The 22,920-nt window shown below is 39.9% G+C and overlaps 1 protein-coding gene across 1 annotated transcript in view; it reads left to right on the top strand.

Moving 5' to 3' along the window:
- Positions 1-22,920, top strand: part of LOC126095109 (serine/threonine-protein phosphatase 6 regulatory ankyrin repeat subunit A-like) — a 400,015-nt gene that overhangs the window by 23,748 nt on the left and 353,347 nt on the right. The window contains exon 2 of the mRNA XM_049909822.1: positions 15,002-15,077. Within this exon, the coding sequence (XP_049765779.1) occupies positions 15,027-15,077 (51 nt within the window). The 5' untranslated portion in view covers positions 15,002-15,026. The remainder of the gene's footprint in view (positions 1-15,001; positions 15,078-22,920) is intronic.

The following is a 22,920-nucleotide window of genomic DNA, read 5'->3' as shown; positions in this document are numbered from 1 at the left end:
ATAAATATCGAAAAATTTCTCCATCTCAGATGTCAACACCTAAGATTTCTCTTTGGCTTTCACCAACACAAGATCTCCTACCCCAAACTTAGAAAATCTACCTTTACCATCATGTCTCCGCTTCCCCCCCCCCCCCCTCCCCCCCCACCCCCGCCCCCCAAGAGGCTCTTCTCTCTCTTGCACTGACAGAGTTTTACATGGTGGAAACTCAACATTTTCAGAAATGAAGTTAGCTGGTCTGCAATTAAAAATGATTTCAAATGGCGAAAAACCTATTTAAGAATGTTCTATGCTGCTCATAATATCCTCAAAATCACTGACATAATCTATCCAACTGGTATGATTCTTACTACAATACGTTCTAAACAATCTTCCAATTTCTCTCATACATCTTTCTGTGGGTTCACTTGAAGGATGGTACACCGAGTTTAGAATATGTATTATTTTTGCATCATCAACAAAATCTTTCCAAGCTTGTGATGTAATTTGAGAATCATTATCAGATAACTGTTTTAGGAATACCCACCTGATGAAAATATGTGTTTTCAAACTTGGAGATGATTTGCTTACTGGTAGGAGGAAACAACTTTATGAACTTCAAAAACACATCAACCATCACAAAAATGTAACAAAATCCATTCTTAAACTTCGGTAAAGGTCCATAAATATCCACAGACATGATATCAAGGTTGCTATTAGGCAGTATGTTTTGCATTTGGCCTCTGCTTCTGTGGTTACTTACCTCCTCTCTTTGACATCTGTCACAGCTGACAGTCTTCTTCTTGACTCTCCTTGTTATGAAAATAGATATTTTTCTGAACCTTTTGTGTGCATTTGGTTGATCCACAATGACCAAAATTCTCATGTGTATAAATAATTAAAGGATAAATACATTGTTCCGGGCAACATAGTTTGCAATCCTCTGAGTAAGTCTTATGTCTCCTGAATAAAATACCCGTGTATACCTTATAATATTGTTTCATTTTTTTCTTCTTCTTTCATACCCAACATGCTCTTAACCAATTTCCAATTTTGATCATGATTTTGATACCTGCGGATGTCTTTGCAAATTTTCAAGATATCTTTTTCCTCTTTCACAGCTTTCAAGTACATAATTTTAAAATCTTTTTCTCCTTCTCCAAAGTTGTTAGATGATTCACTTCCTAAAGGTAGCCTAGACAAAGCATCAGCAACTATATTGTCTGTGCCCTTAGTGTATCTGATTTCATAAGTGAGCTGCTGTAAAAACAAGGCACAACGAGTAATTCTGTTATGGTACAGTTTACACACCTGAAGATGACATGATGGTTTATCAGTATAGATGATAAATTTGTGACCTAGTAAATTCTTAAATTTGTTGAATGCCCAATGTACACCTAAAAGATCTTTCTCACTTACAGTGTATGTCTTTTCATGTTACTGAAATACTCTACTAGCAAACACAAGAGATCTATGTTCAACACCACCATCAACTTCAACCTCCTGAAATAAATGAGCACCCAATCCAACATCACTACTGTCTGTCATAATACAAAAAGGAAGAGATAAATCTGTCTGAACAATATCTGTGTTAATGCGTCAGGATTGGCCTGGAGGGGAAAACAGTAGGCACCCGTTGAGGTGAAAAATCAAACATATTTTTAACTGCATGAAAGTTTAATGCCATAAAAAGGAAAGGTAGGCCTAGAGAAGCTGCCAATACCGAATGGGTTGCCTCCCAAGAGAGCAGGAGAGGAGAACATCTGGTCGGGTCGGAAGCTGCCAACAGAAGAGACCGGACGATGTGTCCGTTCCCAGCAGCTGGCCGCAGTCCCACCCCCACTTGACCACCTCCGAGCCTTTCTATTGGTCGGACAAGTCAAAGATGCACAGTTCGGTAGCGTTACCTCATCAGCAACACGTGAATTTAGCTGCTGACGGTTCAACACGTGGGTTTCAAAGTGGTTATGACCAGTTCCGGGCAACGTGACTGAGACGCTGCAACTAGCTGCCAGGCGAAGGCACTGACGAACGTAGAGTGAAAAATAAAAATCAGATTTTTATACTAATAAATCCATTCGTTATCGGTCCCCACTGTACACCCTTCTCCCCCCTGCTGAAGTGAAGCATGGGGGAGGGAGGTGGTAAATTGACAATTACTGTGGGGCTCCTTCGAAGGATGGCCTTACATAATTTAGACAATACACTTCGATTTCTTTCCTTTTTTTAATTTGCTTTCGTTTAAGAAAGTGTGACAATGTTTGCGTCGGCCGACGAAGACTCGCACGACAGAATTTGGTCGACGGCGGACGGTGCGGCGGTGGTGTGAGACGTGGCGAGTGGTGGTGTCAGGTTCGGTGGTCAGCTGTTTGTGCTAGCAGCGGCGAAGGTCACTGGCCACGGTGGAGAGCGGCGTGCTGTGACGCACTACAACTTCTGCCGGAGAGTATATGTGGGGGGTTCCGAAAGGAGCGATGCACAGATCACGAGGGGGGGAAGAGGGTTGACACTTTTGAATCACTTCCCACACATACTTTGTTGCTTACCCCTAAAGGAGGGCCGTGCCTTTTCTTTTGGGTGTATTTTACTTATGTACTATTCCTTTCTATTCACAACTACAGTATGGGGGCAGCAAGGAACACTCTTGTTCCCATTTCACAACTTAGGCACGGTATTCCCCAGGAGGTTGCTGTTCAGGGACAGCAGGAGGGGGTGACCGTAGTCACGCAAACAGCCCGTAGGTATAAACCAATTAGGATAATTATTAGAGGGGTACATACAGAACTAGAAATAACTATACGACTGAGATACTGGTGGTGGTGCCAATCCGTGATGTGCGTGGTGGAATGGTCTAGCGTAATATGCCCTAACTCTTTGTTTACCAGGTCAGTTAAGGTCTGGACCAGCTGGGAATGTGACTGACTGGGGAGGAATGGCCAGCTGTCAGGCAACGGTAGTAAAATCAGTTTCTCTGGTAAATACCACAGGAGAGGAAGGAGTTGCACATTTTAGGTGTAAGATAAGCGTGCAAACACTTCCTCGGTGGGGGTAGTATGTCACAGTGAGAGCTATTAAATAGTAAATCACTACCGTCGACTAACATACGCTCGGGCCGGGTTGCTCGAAAGTATTTGTAGCCTACGATAGTGGCTGTTACTGGGTGGGGGTATGGTGTATAAAATACTGTTGCCTACAGCTACGAACTAATCCCGTTAGCTGCAGCTAGTAGTTATTTTATGGAAGGGAAAAATTACAGTGGATGAAAAAGTACTGAGTAATTACCTGAGGTTGTAGTGGAGGGTGAAATGGCGATGGTTAACAGACTTGTGTGCACTGTGTCACTCGACTATGACTTATAAATCGTATGAAAATTAGACTTAATTACGGCAGACGAGACAAAGAGTAGGGAGAGAATTGGTAGCGTTTGGGGGCGTGACTGGCTTATTGCAAGGTGACAGCTGTGCCAGTCCAGGTGTTCGCACCGTGCTCTGCTTACAGTAAGCGTTCACTGATAACATAACGTGCAATTTAAAGGACTCCAAAACTTTGCATCGACTGGAAACTCGCTGCACGGTAAAATGAATCGTGGCTAATGGTTCTGCTCTGACCTCTGGGGTGGCAGCATAAAACAGACTGTTTAACATCACTTACCACAACACACACAGGAACTCTTGCTTGTTCAGTAATAACCTGAATAAAATGACGTATTACATATCCTCGTATCAACAAAACTTTGCTGTCCTCTGGGGGATAACAGCCAGAAGTCATTTATCCTTTGTTATCAACTTACATGGGTAGAACAGATCAATTCTCTTTCATAACTTCATGCACTGAGTTAACCAGTCAAGGAACTTATTAAAAAAAAAAGGCACAGACAGAAAAAGAATAAATGGTCGGGAAAGGTTCCAAAGAACTGCAGGGGTATCAGTTAGTAGCAACGGGTTGGTGAGGGAATGAGGAGGGTATGGTCATGCTGAAAAGAGGCTTACTCGTCATCTTGATCAGCACGAGTGCAAAAATGCGGGATTGCATTAATCAATGCCTGCAATTGATTTGTAGGTGGAATTTGTGGTATTTTGTGGTTTCATAAGTGATTTGCTGAATCAGCAGCTTTAGTTATGGATGTTGGAGCTTAGGAAGAAAAGGGATTTGACCAATGGGAAAAATCATGTTGCATTTAATGCAGGATTTTTTCTGGGTATAATCTTGGACAGCTGTCCGCGATCGCGATGCCGAGGTAGCCTGACGTATAGACCATTTATGCTGAGTGGCCCACCTGCAGCAAACCAGAAGGGTGTTTACCTTGAAGAATAAGGACCGGGGTATGATCGGGAACAAGTTCAGGTAACAGGTTTCAGAATAAGAATGATTAAGCGGTGATATATCCACTAGCCACAGGGTTTTTCTTCCCCCTCCATCTGGGGGAACAACAACAACAACAACATATGATATAGCAAGGGCATTGCTATGCAGCAAAATGATTATGAAATGCTTAAACCCAACATAAAACCATAAGGGGAGAAAAATGCAAGTTATTTGGTACCAATTATTAATCAGCTATCAACCGGTAATGCATAGTGGGTCGGACATCGCTAAACACCTCTAATCATACAAAAGGTGCCTAACACTGAGTGGTAAAACAATTTATCAAACTTGGTACTTGATGAGGCTGGTAGCGTTATGAAACTGGCAAGAGGCAGAAACAGACAGAAGCAGGTGTCAAGTTAGTGCTGATATTGTAGAGCAGCAGTGCGGCATGTGGAGCGCTGAGATAGCGGAACAGCTGTGCAGTGCATGTAATGCTGAGATAGCTGGGCAGCGGCACATGTCCTGAATGAGCGACACCTTGATGCATTGGAACAAACCATTTACAAAACACAGTCCACGTAAATTAGTAACATTAGAATGGATTTAGTGATGGTTGTGATGAATATTCCAAATCCTTTCGAGAATGAATCGATACATATGAGTTGAATGGGCCGTGATGGGCACATAATGGTGAAGCCATTTATGAATTTGGGAAAGGAACAGGTAGTCGATTATTAAGGTGCATCAACTAGACGGGAGATGGTAGGGTGGTACTATACTTCGAGGGAGGCTCGGAAATGCAAAGCGACACCAAACTAAATGGCGGTGCACATAAAACATCCCATAATGGCGTGCTTCGTTATTGCGATGCTTTTCCATTTCATGTTCCATCAGCTGGAGGTCGCTTGCTTCTAAATTCCCCTCAGAGTTGTAGCTTCCCTTACTTTAGGGCCTACCACACTTTCAAAATCCTGATCCTCGGGCTCATCAAAACCTATATTATCATCAAACACCTAGTACTCACCTTGGTTCACAATGTTTTACAAATAGTTACAACTTTTCCCACAGTTTAAGATACAGAAATTAGTTGTCATATGAGTATTACTTTTAGGTTCCAAAATAAACAATTCCTTATCACTCCATCCAAAACAATCCTCAACTTTCACTATCCAATCCATTGTTGTTGTTGTTGTTGTGGTCTTCAGTCCTCAGACTGGTTTTATGCAGCTCTCCATGCTACTCTATCCTGTGCAAGCTTCTTCATCTCCCAGTACTTACTGCAATCTACAGCCTTCCCAATCTGCTTAGTGTTTTCATCTCTTGGTCTCCCTCTATGATTTTTACCCTCCACACTGCCCTCCAATCCATACTCAGAATTATATTTTCTTCCAACACTAAGCATCTTTGTTCAAAGGTCTTGTCTTCTATACTAAAAGTTAAAAGTACCTGAGATTTTACTGCAGTCTAATGCACTGCTTCCCGAGCAGGAAGGTGTGTCAGTCCCTGGCACGAATCTGCCCAGAGGATCAGTGTCGATGTCCGGTGTGCCGGTCAGTCTGTGGATGGTTTTTAAGGTGGTTTTCCATCTGCCTTGGCGAATGTGGGTCGGTTCCACTTATTCCGCCTCAGTTACACTATGTCGGCGATTGCTATGCAAACCCTGTCTCCACGTACGCGTACATCATCATTACTGTACTACACAAACATTAGGGTTACACTTGTCTGGAATGAAACATTCCCAGGGGGGTCTGCTGGGGGCGGAACTGAGAAATAACCCTGGGTTCGGTGTGGGGCAGTGGTGGGGTGAGTGGACTGCTGTAGCCTGTTGTGGGGTTGTGAACCACTGAGGGCTACGAAGGGGGGTGAAGCCTCTCCATAGTTTCTAGGTCCTCAGTTGAATGATTACATACATAGATATATACATACCTGAGATTTTACCAGTTTGCTTTGCTTACTTGTAGCTCCTCTTGTCTTTACACCTACCACAGGCATTTCCACAAAATTCTTACTATTTTTATCTTGTCTCTAAATTGTTCAGATGTACCACGAATCGGATGACATGTGTTAGTCAAACAGTTTTTGTCCTACTGATCAATCTTACATCCAAAATCTGAATCATCATCTTTGTTATTGGACACTTCATGTAAGAGGTCACTTTCAGTTTCATCAAATGCTACATCTGGACTGTTGGAGGGTTTTATCAACTCTACTGTTATCATAGCTTTACTTTGGTTACACATATTGTCAGGTAAAGATTGAACACACTGATTGGATTCCATAACACTGGTAACATCACTTACTACAGAAGAAACAAAAAAATATATTGCTGTCAAAATTATATTTCCTACTTAGATCTTCTCTTACTTCATTCCACCAATTTGGATACAAATTTTGACTAATGACAGCTTAATTACTCCAGAATGCACGTTTATCTATGTTATCATCAATCTGGTCCCAAACAAATTTCAAAAAAATTTCACCTTTATTCTTTAGGCTTTTAGATAACTCACCTTTACTGTTTGGATCATTACTCTGCATGACATTAATGAAAAACTGCTTTGACTGGACTGGTATTCTGCGACTCTCACTTACATCGTTACAGACTCAGTAGGCATAAATACTACGTATAAATGGACAAGTGAAAAGTTTGAGAACAAAAGACGTCATAATATTAGAGGTGTAGCTGAAAATTAATTTCTCATAATTGGCGATTCCATGTTGAAAAATGTTTAAATGCCAGCCTGTGAAGTTGATGTCTGCCCAGGAATTAGGTCCCATCAGCTCAGTAACTATTTCAAAATTATTACAAATTCAAGAGAAAATATTGAAATAGAAGCGAACAAAAATTACAAAGCTTCTCTTCATCCATGTGGGAACAAATTCCCTCTGAGGATGCAGTGAAGAGGAAATTATTAATGAATCAAAAAATATAATCCGATCAGCCAGAAAAATTTACCCTGCTTCCAAGATAGTGATCAGCGGAATCATAAACAGGAGGTTGGTGAGTGACGATTATATCAATCGAATCAATTGCAGAATTAATGAGTATTGTGACAGACTAGGTGCAATATTTATAAACTCAAATAAGTTTTTGGGCAAGGAATGTCTAGCCAAGGATGGACTGTATCTAAACAGACTAGGATCGATGACCTTCAGCAAAATGTTTATGGATGTTTGTAAAATCATTAAAACTAAGGAAAACTAATATTTACTGGAAGGGGTGTAAAAGAAAAATGCCTGTTAACTGAAAAGAAATCTGCTAAAAGGTGTCTACGAAACTGTACACTTAATAAAATTAAAACAAGCAAAAGTTCTCATTTGATGCACTGGAATATAAATGGCTAATGTTCTAAATCTTCCAGCAGGCTAAGCTACAAACTCGATGAGTTACAAATTCTTCTCTCAGAATGTAAAAACATAAAAATTATTTGTTTAAATGAACTCTGGCTTAGCTCTAATACAATAAATATTTTTAAATAAAATTGAAAGCTTCAATGTTGCAACCACCTATTGCAGGAAGAAGAAATCTCACAGAGGTTGCTGCGTGCTCCTGGACTCTTGTGTAAGCTATGAAGTGGAAAAAGATTTTAATTGTTTAAATGAAGATTGCATATTCAAAAGTTGTGTACAGCTTAAAGACATCAATATGTTGATCATTTCAATTTATAGAATTCTGGAAAGGGCTTTAGTCGTACCATTCCTCTCTAAATTCCAGGGCTTGCTAGATAAACTAAAGAAAGAAAAGAAAAAAAATTGTAATACCAGCAGATTTTAATATAAACACTGCAAATGACAATAAAGAATCAACAACATTTATTGATTCAATTAAAAAATCTGGATTTAAACTAAATTTTTCAGAGTTCACCAGAGAAAATATTCACTCAGCAACATGCATTAACAACATTGTAACGAGTTACTACTTTGATAATGTACATAAATTCTGTCTAGACTTAGAACTTTCTGATCACTCAGCCTTACTTTTCTCACTGCCAAAAACTGAAACATAATATAAGAAAAACATATATCAAAAGAAGTTTCAGTAAAACAAATACTGAAATATTCTATGAGAAACTAAGTAAAGTGGTGTTTTGGGGATGGTGATTCAACATATGATAACTTTAGTACATTCTTAAACAATTTTCTTGAAGTATTTAATGAAGCTTTCCCACCAAGATCATGTTGTTGTTGGTGTGGTCTTCAGTCCTGAGACTGGTTTGATGCAGCTCTTCATGCTACTCTATCCTGTGCAAGCTGCTTCATCTCCCAGTACTTACTGCAACCTACATCCTTCTGAATTTGCTTAGTGTATTCATTTCTTGGTCTCCCTCTATGATTTTTACCCTCCATGCTGCCCTCCAGTACTATATTGGTGATCCCTTGGTGCCTCAGAACATGTCCTACCAACCAATCTCTTCTTCTAGTCAAGTTGTCCCACAAACTCTTCCCCAATTCTATTCAATACCTCCTCATTAGTTATGTGATCTACCCATCTAATCTTCAGCATTCTTCTGTAGCACCACATTTCAAAACCTTCTATTCTCTTCATGTCTAAACTATTTATCATCCCTGTTTCACTTACATACATGGCTGCACTCCATACAAATACTTTGAGAAACGACTTCCTGACACTTAAATCAATACTCGATGTTAACAAATTTCTCTTTTTCAGAAACGCTTTCCTTGCCATTGCCCGTCTACATTTTATATCCTCTCTACTTCGGCCATCATCAGTTATTTTGCTCCCCAAATAGCAAAACTCCTTTACTACTTTAAGTGTCTCATTTCCTAATCTAATTTCCTCAGCATCGCCTAATTTAATTTGACTACATTCCATTATCCTCATTTTGCTTTTGTTGATGTTCATCTTATACCCTTCTTTCAAGACACTGTCCATTCCGTTCAACTGCTCTTCCAAGTCCTTTGCTGTCTCTGACAGAATTACAATGTCATCGGTGAACCTCAAATTTTTTATTTCTTCTCCATGGATTTTAATACCTACTCCGAATTTTTCTTTTGTCTCCTTTACTGCTTGCTCAATATACATATTTAATAACATCGGGGAGAGGCTACAACCCTGTCTCACTCCCTTCCGAACCACTGCTTCCCTTTCATGCCCCTCGACTCTTATAACTGCCATCTGATTTTTGTACATATTGTAAATAGCCTTTTGCCCCCTGTATTTTTCCCCTGCCACCTTTAGAATTTGAAAGAGAGTATTCCAAGATCATATTGCAACAAAACATCAGGTAAGATATGATGGATCACACCAGGAATAAAAATATTGAGTGAGAGGAAAAGGAAGGTACACAATCAACTGAAGTACAACAAAGATCCTGTTTTTGTAAAATATGTTAAAAACTATAAAACTATTTTTAAAAAGTTGTGAAAGCCTTAAAACGAATGGAAAATAACAAATTCATTCTAGGACAGAAAAATAAAACAAGGGCAGTATGGTCTGTAGTTAAGTCTGAATTAGGTGTTCAGAATCATAAACAAGACATTTTAGAAATCAAACTTAAGGAAAACTCAGTTGTAAATCCAGCTCAAATATCTGAGTGCTTCAATGAATACTTCATAAATGAAGCAAAATCTGATTTAGACATTGCAAATTATGAGTAGAAATTATATGGATTCGGGTTAAAAGGCAATACCAGTGAATGTTTCAAAAAATTCAACACAGTCTCAGCAAAATTTGTTGAAAATGTCATACTCTCCTTAAAAGGCAAAAACTCTGCTGGCTGGGATGGGATACCCACCAAAATAATTAAAAAAGTTTACAGCATAATAACTCATCCTCTCTCTCATAATAAACAAATCCTTTGAAGAAGGTTTCTTCCCTGATCTCTTGAAATACGCAGAAGTAAACCATTGTTTAAAAAAATCTTCAAAAGATGATATGGGAAGTTATTGCCCCATCTCTATATGCCCTGTCATATCAAAAATATTTGAAAAAAAATTGCTGCTTTACAGATACAAAGCTTCATCGCACAGAATGATACCATTTCCCATAAGCAATTTGGCTTCCTACAAGGCTAAAACATAGTAGATGTGATAAACGAGTTTATTGAAAAAATTAATTCATCACTAGATAGGAAAGCTAAGGTCACATGAATATTATGTGATCTTACAAAAGCATTCGACTCTGTAAACCATGCCCTGATGCTTTTCAAACTAAACAGGTATAGAATAAGGGATGTTGCTTTGAAATGGTGTGAATCATATCTCTTGGAGAGGAAACACATCAAATGGAGCAAATCACTTCTCCAAGTGGAAAACTGTGTCACAAGGTGTTCCTCAAGGCTCAATCCTTGGACCCATTTTATTCATCTTCTATGTAAATGACTTGCCTCTCAATATAAATACTCATTTAACTTTTTTTTTGCAGATAATACTTCTACCCAAGTGGAAAATGAAAATTCTGACAATATACCACTGAGTGTCATGAATATGTTAAGTAACCTGGAAACATGGTTCAGTCAAAATGGCTTAAGGCTAAACATTTCAAAAACCCACAAGATCAGTTTTAAAACCAAACATTCAAAAACTAAAAAAATCCATGTCACTCACAACAATCAAAAAATGGAAGAACTTGACTCAGTCAGGTTCCTGGGAATAAACTTAGGCAGAACTTTGAGTTGGAATTCTCATATAGAATATCTAGCAAATAAATTAAACAGCCTTGCATTTGCAATGGAAATTTTAGCCTGTGCCACTGAAATGGCCGCCAGGAAAATAGCATATTGTAGCTACTTTGAATCAGTTATTCGATAGGGAATACTTTTTGGGGAAACTCGGGAAAAGTTACACGAATTTTAAAGTTGCAAAAAAGAATCATTTGCAACATGTGCTCTGCACAGCTAAGGGCATCATGTCAACCATTATTTAAAGACCTAAAATATGAACTGTCCCCTCTTTATACATCTTTGAGGTGGTTCTATTCCTACGCTGCAGAGCTGATATATTTAAAAAAAATCATTTTGAATGCTCATATGACACAAGACATAAAGAGAACTTTATGCTTATGTCTCATCGCTTAAAACTGCATGCTCAGACTCCTCAGTATATAGCCATGAAAATTCAAAACACAATAAAAGGGTGTGACATAATGAATATGAAGATAAATATTTTAAAAAGCAAGTTACATGATTTTCTAACTGAATGATGCTACTACTCTGTGAAAGATTTCGTGAAGGATGAAGTGATACTTTGAGCTGGATCCCTAAAATGGAATAAAAATTTATGATAGTTATAGTAGATGTAAATACTGTAAGTCTGACAAATTGCAAGTAAGTAAACTCTCCACAAAGTATTATTGTAAATGTGACAAAATTTTAAATAAGCAAACTGTAACCTTGACATGTCTCCTGTACATCAGACATATGTTCTGAAATTGTGTATGTTATGAGATGAATAAAGCACATTTCACATACATCACTTAACTTACCTGTATCTGCAGATAACTCTGAAACTTCATTATTCGTAAACTCTACAAATACCTGATGCTCATTATTATTATTATTATTATTATTATTATTATCATCATCATCAAGGTTTGTTAAGATGTGTTCATTTCTTAAGTTGATTCTTACAAAACTCCATCTCTGTACCTATAATTGGACCATTCAGAAATTCACTTTTAATTCTCCCTTGGTCAACTCCAGACTAAAATATATTTAAAAACTTTTTTCAAAATTTTGATATGATTCCCAGTAGCTGAAATTTAGATTTACCCATGACAGAGCTTCACCTTCAAGACATCTTCTAACAAATTTAACTTTCGGTCATCACTTATGCCTGACACAAAACTACCTCTACAGTGGTGTAGAAAAGCCACTGGATGTAAACTGTCTGATGGAAAACTTTTGATTGGAATGTTGGACCACACAATACCATTGTTTGAATAAAGATTTTTGTGAATAAAATTTTGCTGAACTACTGATTTTTTTTTGATCTAAAGCATTTACATTAGTTAGCATACTGTTTTCAACATTTAAAATTTTTTGATCCAAACTACTAAAGTTCTGCTCCATTTTTTCCACAATGGTCTTCTGTTCAACTATACATCATTAACATTCTTCATCTGTTTTGATGATTGTGCAATTAACTCATTTTCTAAAACAATAAATTTATTTTCTAAGACAGTGACTTTTCATTCACACTTTCTAATCCCTCTGACAACCCTTTTTCAGTTCCAAAACCTGATTACTAAGTTGGTCTATTTGGTATTGTACTCTGTCCACTTTACCTTTGCTTTCAGTTTTCAGATCATTTAATTGTCCTTATAGTGAAGTAAATTTTTCGGTTAACTGATCATTAACTGCACAAAATTTGCTATTGTTATCTGTTTTTATTCCTATTAACTAATTATGAACTCCACTCGATTTTGCCAAAATCAGCTGAATAATATTGGTTTTCACTGTTTCTTTGCTTTCTGCACTTTAACTTGGTTCAAATCCGTCTAGACTACATCCTACAGCTTTCACTTCATCACCATCGCCCTCATCTCTATTCATTTTCCTAGCGATCACATGATCCCACCAAAAATATTAATTTCACAAATAGTCTGTACTTATCTTTTTTTAAGCCCTTCGTTGTAGTTGTCAAGTCCTCTTTCAATTTGTCCGGTCCGTCGTTGTTGATATCATATGAAATTCTCATCACTGGTCTTCTTTCATTGAGTGATTGGAGTTTCCATAAATATATGAAAACTGGAAATTATACAAAGCACTAAAGTACTGTCCTGTTTTCTTCTGCAACAGACAAGACTTGGTTATCAGTCAACAGATCGCAGCTGACGCCCACACTTGTAATCTTACCCTCCTACACATCACTATTAAAATTCGCTTAGTCTCTTCACTATTTTCAAAAGCTTCAAGAGGCATAAGATACCCAAAAGAAAAACATTTTGCTTATCTTGATTATCTCATTGGTTTTGACTCCAAGTCTTGCGTCTAGGGTACATTCTTGAGGCTGTAATTTTTATAACCTTGTGGGTTCTTTATTCAACTGAATAAATGATGAAGATTTGCCTGTTGCTATGAATATATGTTTATTTTACCCACTCTTTTATATCACACTAACTTTACAATTCCATTTCAGAAAAGCCAATAATTAGATTGTTGTTTACAAACTTAGAAAAATGTCTACTTCTATCAGAGGCATGCCCACAACTCCTACCATTCTGTGGTATTCACAATATTCCAAAGAGTTTACAAAGCAAAAGAGTTTACAAACTTTCAAGACAAAAGAAGAATCTTCAAGTTATATCATTATTTTATAAACGTGTCCAGAAATAAATTAAATAATTAATGTTAGATTGTGCAATTAATAATATGAATTTTAAATATGTCGGATATTTTCATAATTTCCAGTATTTTTAAAATAAGATTAATTTTAACTGTACATACAGAGCATAACAAATTAATTTCTTTTTATTCATTTTAGCCTAAAACATAACACACCATATACAAAATCATATGAAGTTCATTCAGTTAGACAGCTGATACAATGTTCACCTATACAAGAATCGATAGTATACACGGTATCGGTTATTCTATAAAAAGAAAAGGTAATGTTGGAGGAGGGTGACCCATTACAACCTGTGCAATCCACCTGCTTGGCTCTTCCAATTCCAGCCCTGTCACATACTTACCCTACCCCAGCAGAGGCTGGACCACCTGGAAAAGCAGCCACGTCATATACCAGCCAGCTGTCCCCCATGATGAATTGCCACTTCCAAACTGTGGCAAAGAACAAAGTGGACCATCCTGTGGCATAACATGCAGCTGAACATAATATACCTGATTTCAATGGCGGTTTCACAACCTGTGTTATCTGGATCCTGTCCTCCACCACCAGTTTTTCTGGAACTGCGCAAGTAGGATAGATCCTTACAGTACATTCTCTGCTCCCAAAATTATCTTGGCCTCAACTTACGGTAGCCTGCTATCCCCACACCTTCCACCCAACACCTCCTCCCAGTGCGGGCCCTCTTACCCTCATTGCCTGCCACCCTCTGCCAATGCATCCACTGATCTTTTCCCCTTCTCTGCTCCTCTGTTTCTACTCCACGTTTCCCCTCCCATTCAGCCTCCCGATGCTGCATCTGGCAGCCTTGTACTGCTGCCATCTAGCCACTGCATGCTCCACCAGATTGTATCTCCCTCTCCCCCATCAATATCCTGGTATCCCTCCCCTTTCCCTCTCCATTCCGGATTGCTGCTTTTGAGAACTGAATTCTGTCTGGAACGACCAGAGATAATGATCATATGTGCATGAAGTGTGCCTGCTTATGTGAATGTGTGAAAGTTTTCTTTTCTGAAGAAGGCTTTAGCCAACAGCTCAATGTGTAACACTCTTTCTGTTGTGCCTGTCTGCAATTCACTGTCACCTTTACAGTGAATACCATTCTGTCCCTTACATAATACTGTTGATATGCAAACCTGGTGTTATCATTGTTAATAATTGCAAGACAAGTGTTCTGCAATAACAGCATTCAAGGGATGCTTTTAGGCTCTGATCTGCACAAAAATTGATTGTTTCCATGTTTTTTACTTACGTAGGTTAGAGAGAGAGAGAGAGAGAGAGAGAGAGAGAGAGAGAGAGGAGAGAGAGACCGACTGATTGACTGACTGTATTTCATGTTCTGCTGCTTCTCTCTTTGGCTACGACATATTTCTTGCATTTACATAAATGTTCTCTATTTTTTGAGCAGGTACTTACTCTGCACAAAGGAGGAAATGTCTATAGACAATGATATGAGGTCGGCAGTGTACAAAGGAGATGTTGATGTGAGTAGGCAGCACTTACCTTGGTTTTTCACATAACATGCAAACAAACATTACGTTTTTTGCAAGTTGCTCTTAACATTTCTAATATAATTAATGGATTCTGTTTCGAAACCATCAAAAGCTGCAATTGTAGATGGTGATTTTCTTCTTGTGAATGGTTGTAGTCAGTGACTGGACTTCAACTTATGTGCTATATTTGTGTATAAATGTAACATTTTTAAATGTATTAAATGCTTGAAAAAGATAAAATTTTACAATATCATGCAAAGGAAAGTTGCTTCTCAACATGTAGCGGAGATGCTGAGCCACAGATAGGCACAATTAAAGGACTCTCACAATTAAAGCTGTTGGCCATCAAGGCCTTAGTCACACACACAAATGTAACTCACACACACAACTGCAGTTTCAGGCAACTGAAACTGCACTGCTAGCAGCAGCACCAGTGCATGATGGGAGTGGTGACTGGGTGAGGGGAAGGAGGAGGCTGGGGGGGGGGGGGGGGGAGGGGGAGGAATAGTGTGGTGGGGGTGGCATACAGTGAAGTGCTGCAAGTCAGACAGAGGTTCAGGGGAGAGGTGGGGAGGGGGGCAGTAGTGGTAAAGGAGAGAAATAAAAAAGACTAGGCGTGGTGGTGAAATGACGGCTGTGTAGTGCCGGAATGGGAACAGGAAAGGGGCCGGATGAGTGAGGACAGTGACTAACAAAGGTTGAGGCCAAGGGGGTTATGGGCATGTAGGATGTATTACAGGGAAAGTTCCCAACTGTGCGATTCAGAAAAGCTGATGTCGGTGGGAAGGATCCGTATGCCACAGGCTGTGAAGCAGTCATTGAAATGAAGGATATCATGTTTGGCAGCATGTTCAGCAATGGGGTGGTACACCTCTTTCTCGGCCACAGTTTATCATTGTCCTTTCATGTGGACAGACAGCTTGTCGGTTGCCGTGCCTACATAGAATGCAGCACAGCGGTTGCAGCTCAGCTTGTAGACCACACGATCGGTTTCACAGGTAGCCCTGCCTCTGATGAGATAGGTGATGTTAGTGACCAGACTGTAGTAGGTGGTGGTAGGAGGACGTATTGGCCAGGTCTCACATCTAGGTCTATTATAGGCATATGAGCGATGAGGTAAGGGATCGGGAGCAGCGGTTGTGTAAGGATGGACAAGTACATTGTGTAGGTTTGGTGGATGGTGGAATACTATTTTGGGACAGGTGGAAATGATGGGCAGGACATTTCTCATTTCAGGGCACGACAAGAGGTAATCGAAACCCTGGCGGAGAATGTAATTCGGTTGCTGCAGTCCTGGGTGGTACTGAGCTATAAGTGGAATCCTCCTCTGTGGTCAGACAGTGGGAGGTGGTGGGAGACCAGAAAGGTAAGGGACAGGAGATTTATTTTTGTACAAGGTTGGGAGTGAAGGCATCAGTGAGACCCTCAGTAGATTTCGAGAGGGTCTGTTCACCGCTGCAGATGCAAATGCGTACGATGGTGCCGTGAGGGTGCTCATAGCTGTACCCTGGATTTGTTTGTACATAAAGCCTTCAAAGGAGAAATAATTGTGAGTGGATATAGTTAGTCATGGCAACTTGGAAGTAGGTTGTTGTTTTGGAATGAATCAGGTGACGGGAAAGGTAGTTTTTGATAGTGGTAAGGAAACTGTGGAGAGTTGATGGGGAAAAGGTTGCTATTTTTTACGTAAGAGGATAGGTTCTGGGTAATAGGTTGAAGGTGTCGGTCTACGAGAGCAGAGATTCTCTCAGTGGTGGCACAGTAACCTACCACAATGGCGTGTCTGGGTGGTTAAGTTTATGGACTTAAGGAAACGTATAGAAGATAGGAGTGTGGGGAGTGGTAAGGGTTAACAGAGAGAGGTTCTGGGACGTGTAAAGTGCCGGGACATGTGCTTTTATTGGTGCCTCTTACTAGTTCACGTCACAACCGGATGTACCGGTATTGAAATATTTCCTCACCCAGTAGATAGTGCGTAGTGTTCTCGACCTACCTCGCTTTGCTTATTCGACATTGTCTTCCCAGTAGCTGCGTCCATCTCACCTAAATCACACTGAAATTAAGAAGCCGGGATTCTAAATTAAGTTTTCCAAAATAAAAAGTCAAGATCGTATGCATTGTTGAACATTTGTCAACCACAGTGCGATTTATTTGTTATCACTCACACACACAATATTCGTATGACCAGGCCTCTTACACTTAATCGACACATTAGGTAGGTCAAAAACTTCCAGTCTTTAACAAAGTTCACTATTACAATTACCGAAAAATTAACCGACTTGCCGGCACTTTTGCTCCGAGAGAATCTGACCGAGAACTAACTAGAGCTGCACCAGCTCGGACCTTATATAGACGAGCGCTTGAATATTTGACTATTTCTGTTAATATATTATAGTTTATAATTTCCCAGTGTTAAAATGATCCTTTATAACTGGTTTTGAAGTTAACTATTGGGTTTTATTATTTAAATAACACGAGTGAGCTGTATCAATTTAAATACGCGGAACTAACTTGTGCATCCGCCGTGGAAATTCCCGACTTATAACCGTGGCAGCCCTTTTGAACAATAATTTTTACATATTCGAATTTACGTAATTCTTAATTAATGCACTTACAAAGTTGAGACTGGAGTCATTTTATGTAGAAAAATAAAGGTAGCAAAAGTATCAAAACAGATCTCAGAATTATTCGGTAATTTGGTCACAATTGGCACTGAAAGTCATACAGGCTACAGATTTTAAGTCTTAATATCTATTTAACTAACAGACTTTAGGTTAATTTAAACACTTTGCTGGAATCAGTAAAATTTAGGCTTTCTTTTGGATGCAGTCTTATAGCTGAATTTGATCTATTAGCTCACTCGAATTTTATTTAATATGTATTGCACAATATATGTCATTGTCCATAACTGTTAATAGTATGCATTTCCAATAAAACTGATTAGCTCATTACTTTCAGAATAAATATTAGACTGTACTAAAATAATAGATTTTACTAGTGGAATTTTATTTAAACTATTTCTGAATTCTGTACTATGAGGCTGAAGGCCACAGAATCTGTAGTCAGAATCTGAGTAGTGAAAATGAGAAAAAATAAAAGTTCATTGCTTAACTAAGTCACTGAAGGAGTGTAAAACCAAAACAGGATAGCAGTGGGCAACACTGTTTCGTTACAGATGGGCCTAAGTATTTGAGTATTGACTAGAGATCCTGCTGGATTATGGAATGGGGTCACTGTGGCAAGGTTTTTTAGATGGAAGTATCTGACAGCTGGCAGAGTCCTTCCCCAGGTAATACTTGCAGTTAAAAACGACATTATTGGGGCCTCTGTCCACATGTAGGATTATAATATCAGTTTTTAGATGGTGGGCTGTGGTTCTTTTTGCAGATGTAAGGTTAGTTTGCTTGTTGAGGGATTATGGGAATGATACTGAGGCAAGGTTCAAGGTTAATAAATTCTGGAAAGTTAACAGGGGGTGTTTTGGGGGCATTGGGGGTGGATAATGGTTGGATGGAGGAGTGAACCGAGTTAGGCAAGGTGCAATATTCGTCTTTAGTTGAGTCTGATTGGTAGGGTTGGTGGCGAAAAAGTGTTTCCACTGTAGGGACTGGTAGAAGGAGAGAAGGTCTTTAACAAGTCCTGCATGATTGAATTTTGGAGTGGGCAAAAAGTGAGGGCTTTGGAAAGGATTGATATTTCTGTCGGGCTTAGGCTTTTGGAGGAAACATCCACGATGGTGTTGCAGGTCTGTTTAGGTTCCGAATTCTGTGACACGATGGGAGGGAGCTTCGGAGGGTGGGGTAAGCGTAGTAGGTCTGCGAGACAGGGTTTGCCCATAATTACTTCTTATTTGAATGCATTACCTACAAACAAATCTGCGGTATGACTATGGGCACCTGCATGGCACCATCCTATGCCAACCTATTCGTGGGCCATCTAGAGGAATCCTTCCTAAAATCCAGAATCCTTAACACCTCACTTGGTTCAGATTCATTGATGACATCTTTGCTATCTGGATCGAAGGTGAGGACACCCTGTCAACATTCCTCCAGGACCTCAACAACTTATCCCCCATTTGCTTCACTTGGTCCTACTTAATCCATCAAGCCACCTTCCTTCCTAGATGTTGACCTCCACCTCAAAATGGCTACATAAGTACCCCTGTCCATATCAGACCTACTATCCACTGCAATATCTCCAATTCGACAGTTGCCACCTGTTCCATATGAAGAAGTCTCTTCTGTACAGCCTAGGCACCCATGGTCATTGCATCTGCAGCAGTGAGCAGTCCCTCTCGAAATATACCGAGGGTCTCGCTGAAGCCTTCACTGACTGTAATTCTCCTCCCAACCTTGTATAAAAATAAATCTCCCATGCCTTATCTTTCCAATCTCCCACCACCCCCAAGTCCCACTGTCTGACCATAGAGGAGCATTCCCCTCATAACTCACTACCACCCAGGACTGCAGCAACTGAATTACATTCTCTGCTTGTCCACCAAACCTACACAATGTAGTTGTCCATCCTTACACAACCGCTGCTCCCAATCCCTTACCTCTTTGCTCATATCCCTGTAATAGACCTAGATGCAAGACCTGTCCAATACATCCTCCTACCACCACCTACTACAGTCCGGTCACTAACATCACCTGTCCCATCAAAGGCAGGGCTACCTGTGAAACCAGTCATGTGGTCCACAAGCTGAGCTGCAACCGCTGTGTTGCATTCTATGCAGGCATGACAACCAACAAGCTGCCTGTCCGCATGAATGGCCACCGACAAACTGTGGCCAAGAAATAAGTGGATCACCCTGTTGCTAAACGTGCTGCCAAACATGATATCCTTCATTTCAATGACTCCTTCACAGCCTGTGGCATATAGATCCTTCCCACCAATACCAGCTTTTCTGAATTGTGCAGGTGGGAACTTTCCCTGCAAGAAATCCTACATTCCTGTAACCCTCCTGGCCTCAAACTCCATTAGTCATTTTCCTCACCCATCCAGCCCCTTCCCTGCTCCAATTCCAGCACTACAGCTGTCATTCCACCACCACATCCAGTCTTTTTAATTCTCTGCTTTTCCGATACTCCCTCCCCCCCTCCCCTCCCCACCTCTCCCCTGCCCTCTGTCTGACCTGCAGCATTCCACTGTCCACCATCCCAATGATACTATACCTCCCCCTCCCTGCCCCAGCCTCCTCCATACCCCCACCCAGTCGGGACTCCCATCATGCACTCGTGCTGCTGCTTGGAGTGTGGTTTCATTTGCCTGAGACTGCAGTCATGTGTGTGAGTTGCATTTGTGTGTGTGTGTGTGTGTGTGTGTGTGTGTGTGTGTGTGTGTGTGTGTGTTTGTTGGGTCGTGGTTAGAGCCCCAGCTTGATTGTCAGTGTCCTAGAGAATATTACTTCCGTTTGTCGAATCTGGCATTTGTCTTTATTCATCACTGGCCTCAAAAATAAGTCAGAGATGTTCCTCAAGCTCTTGTGGAGAAGTTTGTTTTTTTTTTAAAAAATGCTGAAATGTCATCCAAGTATGGGAAACTGAATTGAAATTTGGGGAGAATATTGTCAATGAAGCATTGCCACATTTTGACTTTTGACTCCATTTTTAAGCTGTGAGACATGAACAAGAATTCATAGAGCTTGGATGGTGTTATTATAGCAGTTTTGCGTATGTCCTCAGTAACAATGGGAATTTTCAAGTGTGCTTTTTTACAGTTTAGAATGCTGAACCTGCAAGTACCTGCCAAGGCATGACTAAAGTCTTGGATATATGGTATGGGGTAATGAACAGGCACTGTATGTGAATTTGGGGTGTGGTAATCACCACATCACCATATAGACTATATGCTATGTCTTTCTTACAAACTAAATGTACAGGTGAAGCCCACAGACTGTCGAATGACCTGAGAATGCCTGCCTGTAGCAATGTATTGATAACAGTTTGGCCATTTGAAGTTTGTCTGGTCCCAGCCTGCATGCTTTATGGTAAACTGGCAGACTAGTGTGACATTAATTTTGTACACTATGTCAAGACTGATGCCTCTCTGTTTATATGTCATGTACATTAGATGGAGAACACAGGAGACATATGTAAGGGGTGCCCACACACCCTGTTAGAAAAGTTCACCATACTGACCTGTACCTTTGGTGAGTCATCCAGTGCAGTCTGCACAGACTGTTCATGTGCAGTTCATTGACATAACCGGTTGGTGCTTTCTTGTTTGCACTAGGAATTTTCAGACAGTGGTGGTGTTCCCTCTTTAACTCTCATATATAATATATTGTAGCATCCAGTTCACTGCTTAATGAATGTGCCCAAGGTTTTAATTCGAAATTATCATTGTGTAGTCTGAGCCTCTCCTTCTTTTCTTTTTCATAACATCATCACTGCTCGTAGCTTGGTCTCCAAAACATGATGGTTACTAAGAAGTTACAGTGGATGTCTTAGGTAGAGTTTGAAGAGGGATGTACTGGAACAGTCCCCTCTGAAACTGCATTTGAATGTGCTGGTGGACTGCCAGTGATACCAGATGCTGTCTGGCCACTTTCAGTTTGCCTAAGGATTGCTAGCATTTGGTCAGGGGAGAGGTGAAATCAATGAAATAAAAAACCCATGGCCAAATCAGTTCACAAATCTCTGTGACCACAAACTACCATGTAAATTTCTGATGCAAACTGAGGTCCGCAGTGTGTGAGATGGTTCCAAACAGCCTGATATTAGTGGCATTTGCTGCATGCAGTTGGATGACGGACATCTTATGTTCTGTTTGTGGCTGTACCCTGGGAATTGTGCTCGCTTTAGAGCCAGTGATATGAGAAAATATTGATTTGTTACTTTGTCTAACACAATCAGTCTACCTCTGTCACTTATAGATGGGGCAGAACTAGTTAGGCCCCACTTGCTTGACCTGTAGAAAACGTTTCTGTCCATTGTGATCCACAGCACCTATTGCAGACAATTTCTTGCATCTGGACGGTTGCCCAGTGTGGAGCAGTTGCATCCCTGATCACTTGTTATGTCAAAACAGATGCTGCTGTTCACTGTGGGGTCACCACTATAGATATTCTGGTGTGGGTGGCTTACAGAATGAAGCTTGAAGCTTGCAAATAAAGTTAACATGACTTTTTTTACTAACAATGGAGCATACAGAAAGTTTGTGTGCACATAATACAGTCATTTACAGTGTACTGAGGTTGGCTTGAGTGAGAAAGATATTCCTCCCTGAGAGAAGGCTAAACTCATATCACTGGCAACGAGTTTTATTTATGTGATATTTTGTGTTGTTGGCAGTCATATTCCCAAAAACTGAATTGGAGACACCTGAAAATAGTTTCTTTATTCTCACTTGCCTTAATTGCATGAAAGAGGGTTATGGTGTTTTTCTATTCCTGCTTACTCTTGTGAATGCTATAACTAGGGAAACTCTGTCAACTTTTGCTAGATAGAATGATAATGTTCTAATATTAAAATATCAAAAGGAAAATTTGGTTAAGAAAATAAATTACAAGGATATAGGTTGCTCATATTTGGAGGGAGCCATCTGTCATTGGTGAATAGGACAATCTTCTGCATTGATATTTTTATTTTATTTCACATTGCTGTCATCATTGCATCTTCGGGAAATCTTAACATCGTGCAGATATGCCACCAATACAATGAGAACAATTTTCTTTTTTATGAAACCACACCACACAGGCTTCTCAAACACATGAAAAAAGAATGCATAAAATATCCATTACACCATCTGTGTGCTCAGGATTGGAAGTGAACATATAGAAAGTGCAGTCACATGTGTTTGAGAAGCCAATGTGATGTGGTTTCCTATGAGC

This window comes from Schistocerca cancellata, chromosome 1, assembly GCF_023864275.1.
Source record: "Schistocerca cancellata isolate TAMUIC-IGC-003103 chromosome 1, iqSchCanc2.1, whole genome shotgun sequence".
Lineage (NCBI taxonomy): Eukaryota > Metazoa > Arthropoda > Insecta > Orthoptera > Acrididae > Schistocerca > Schistocerca cancellata.
This window is presented reverse-complemented; position numbering and strand designations above follow the sequence as displayed.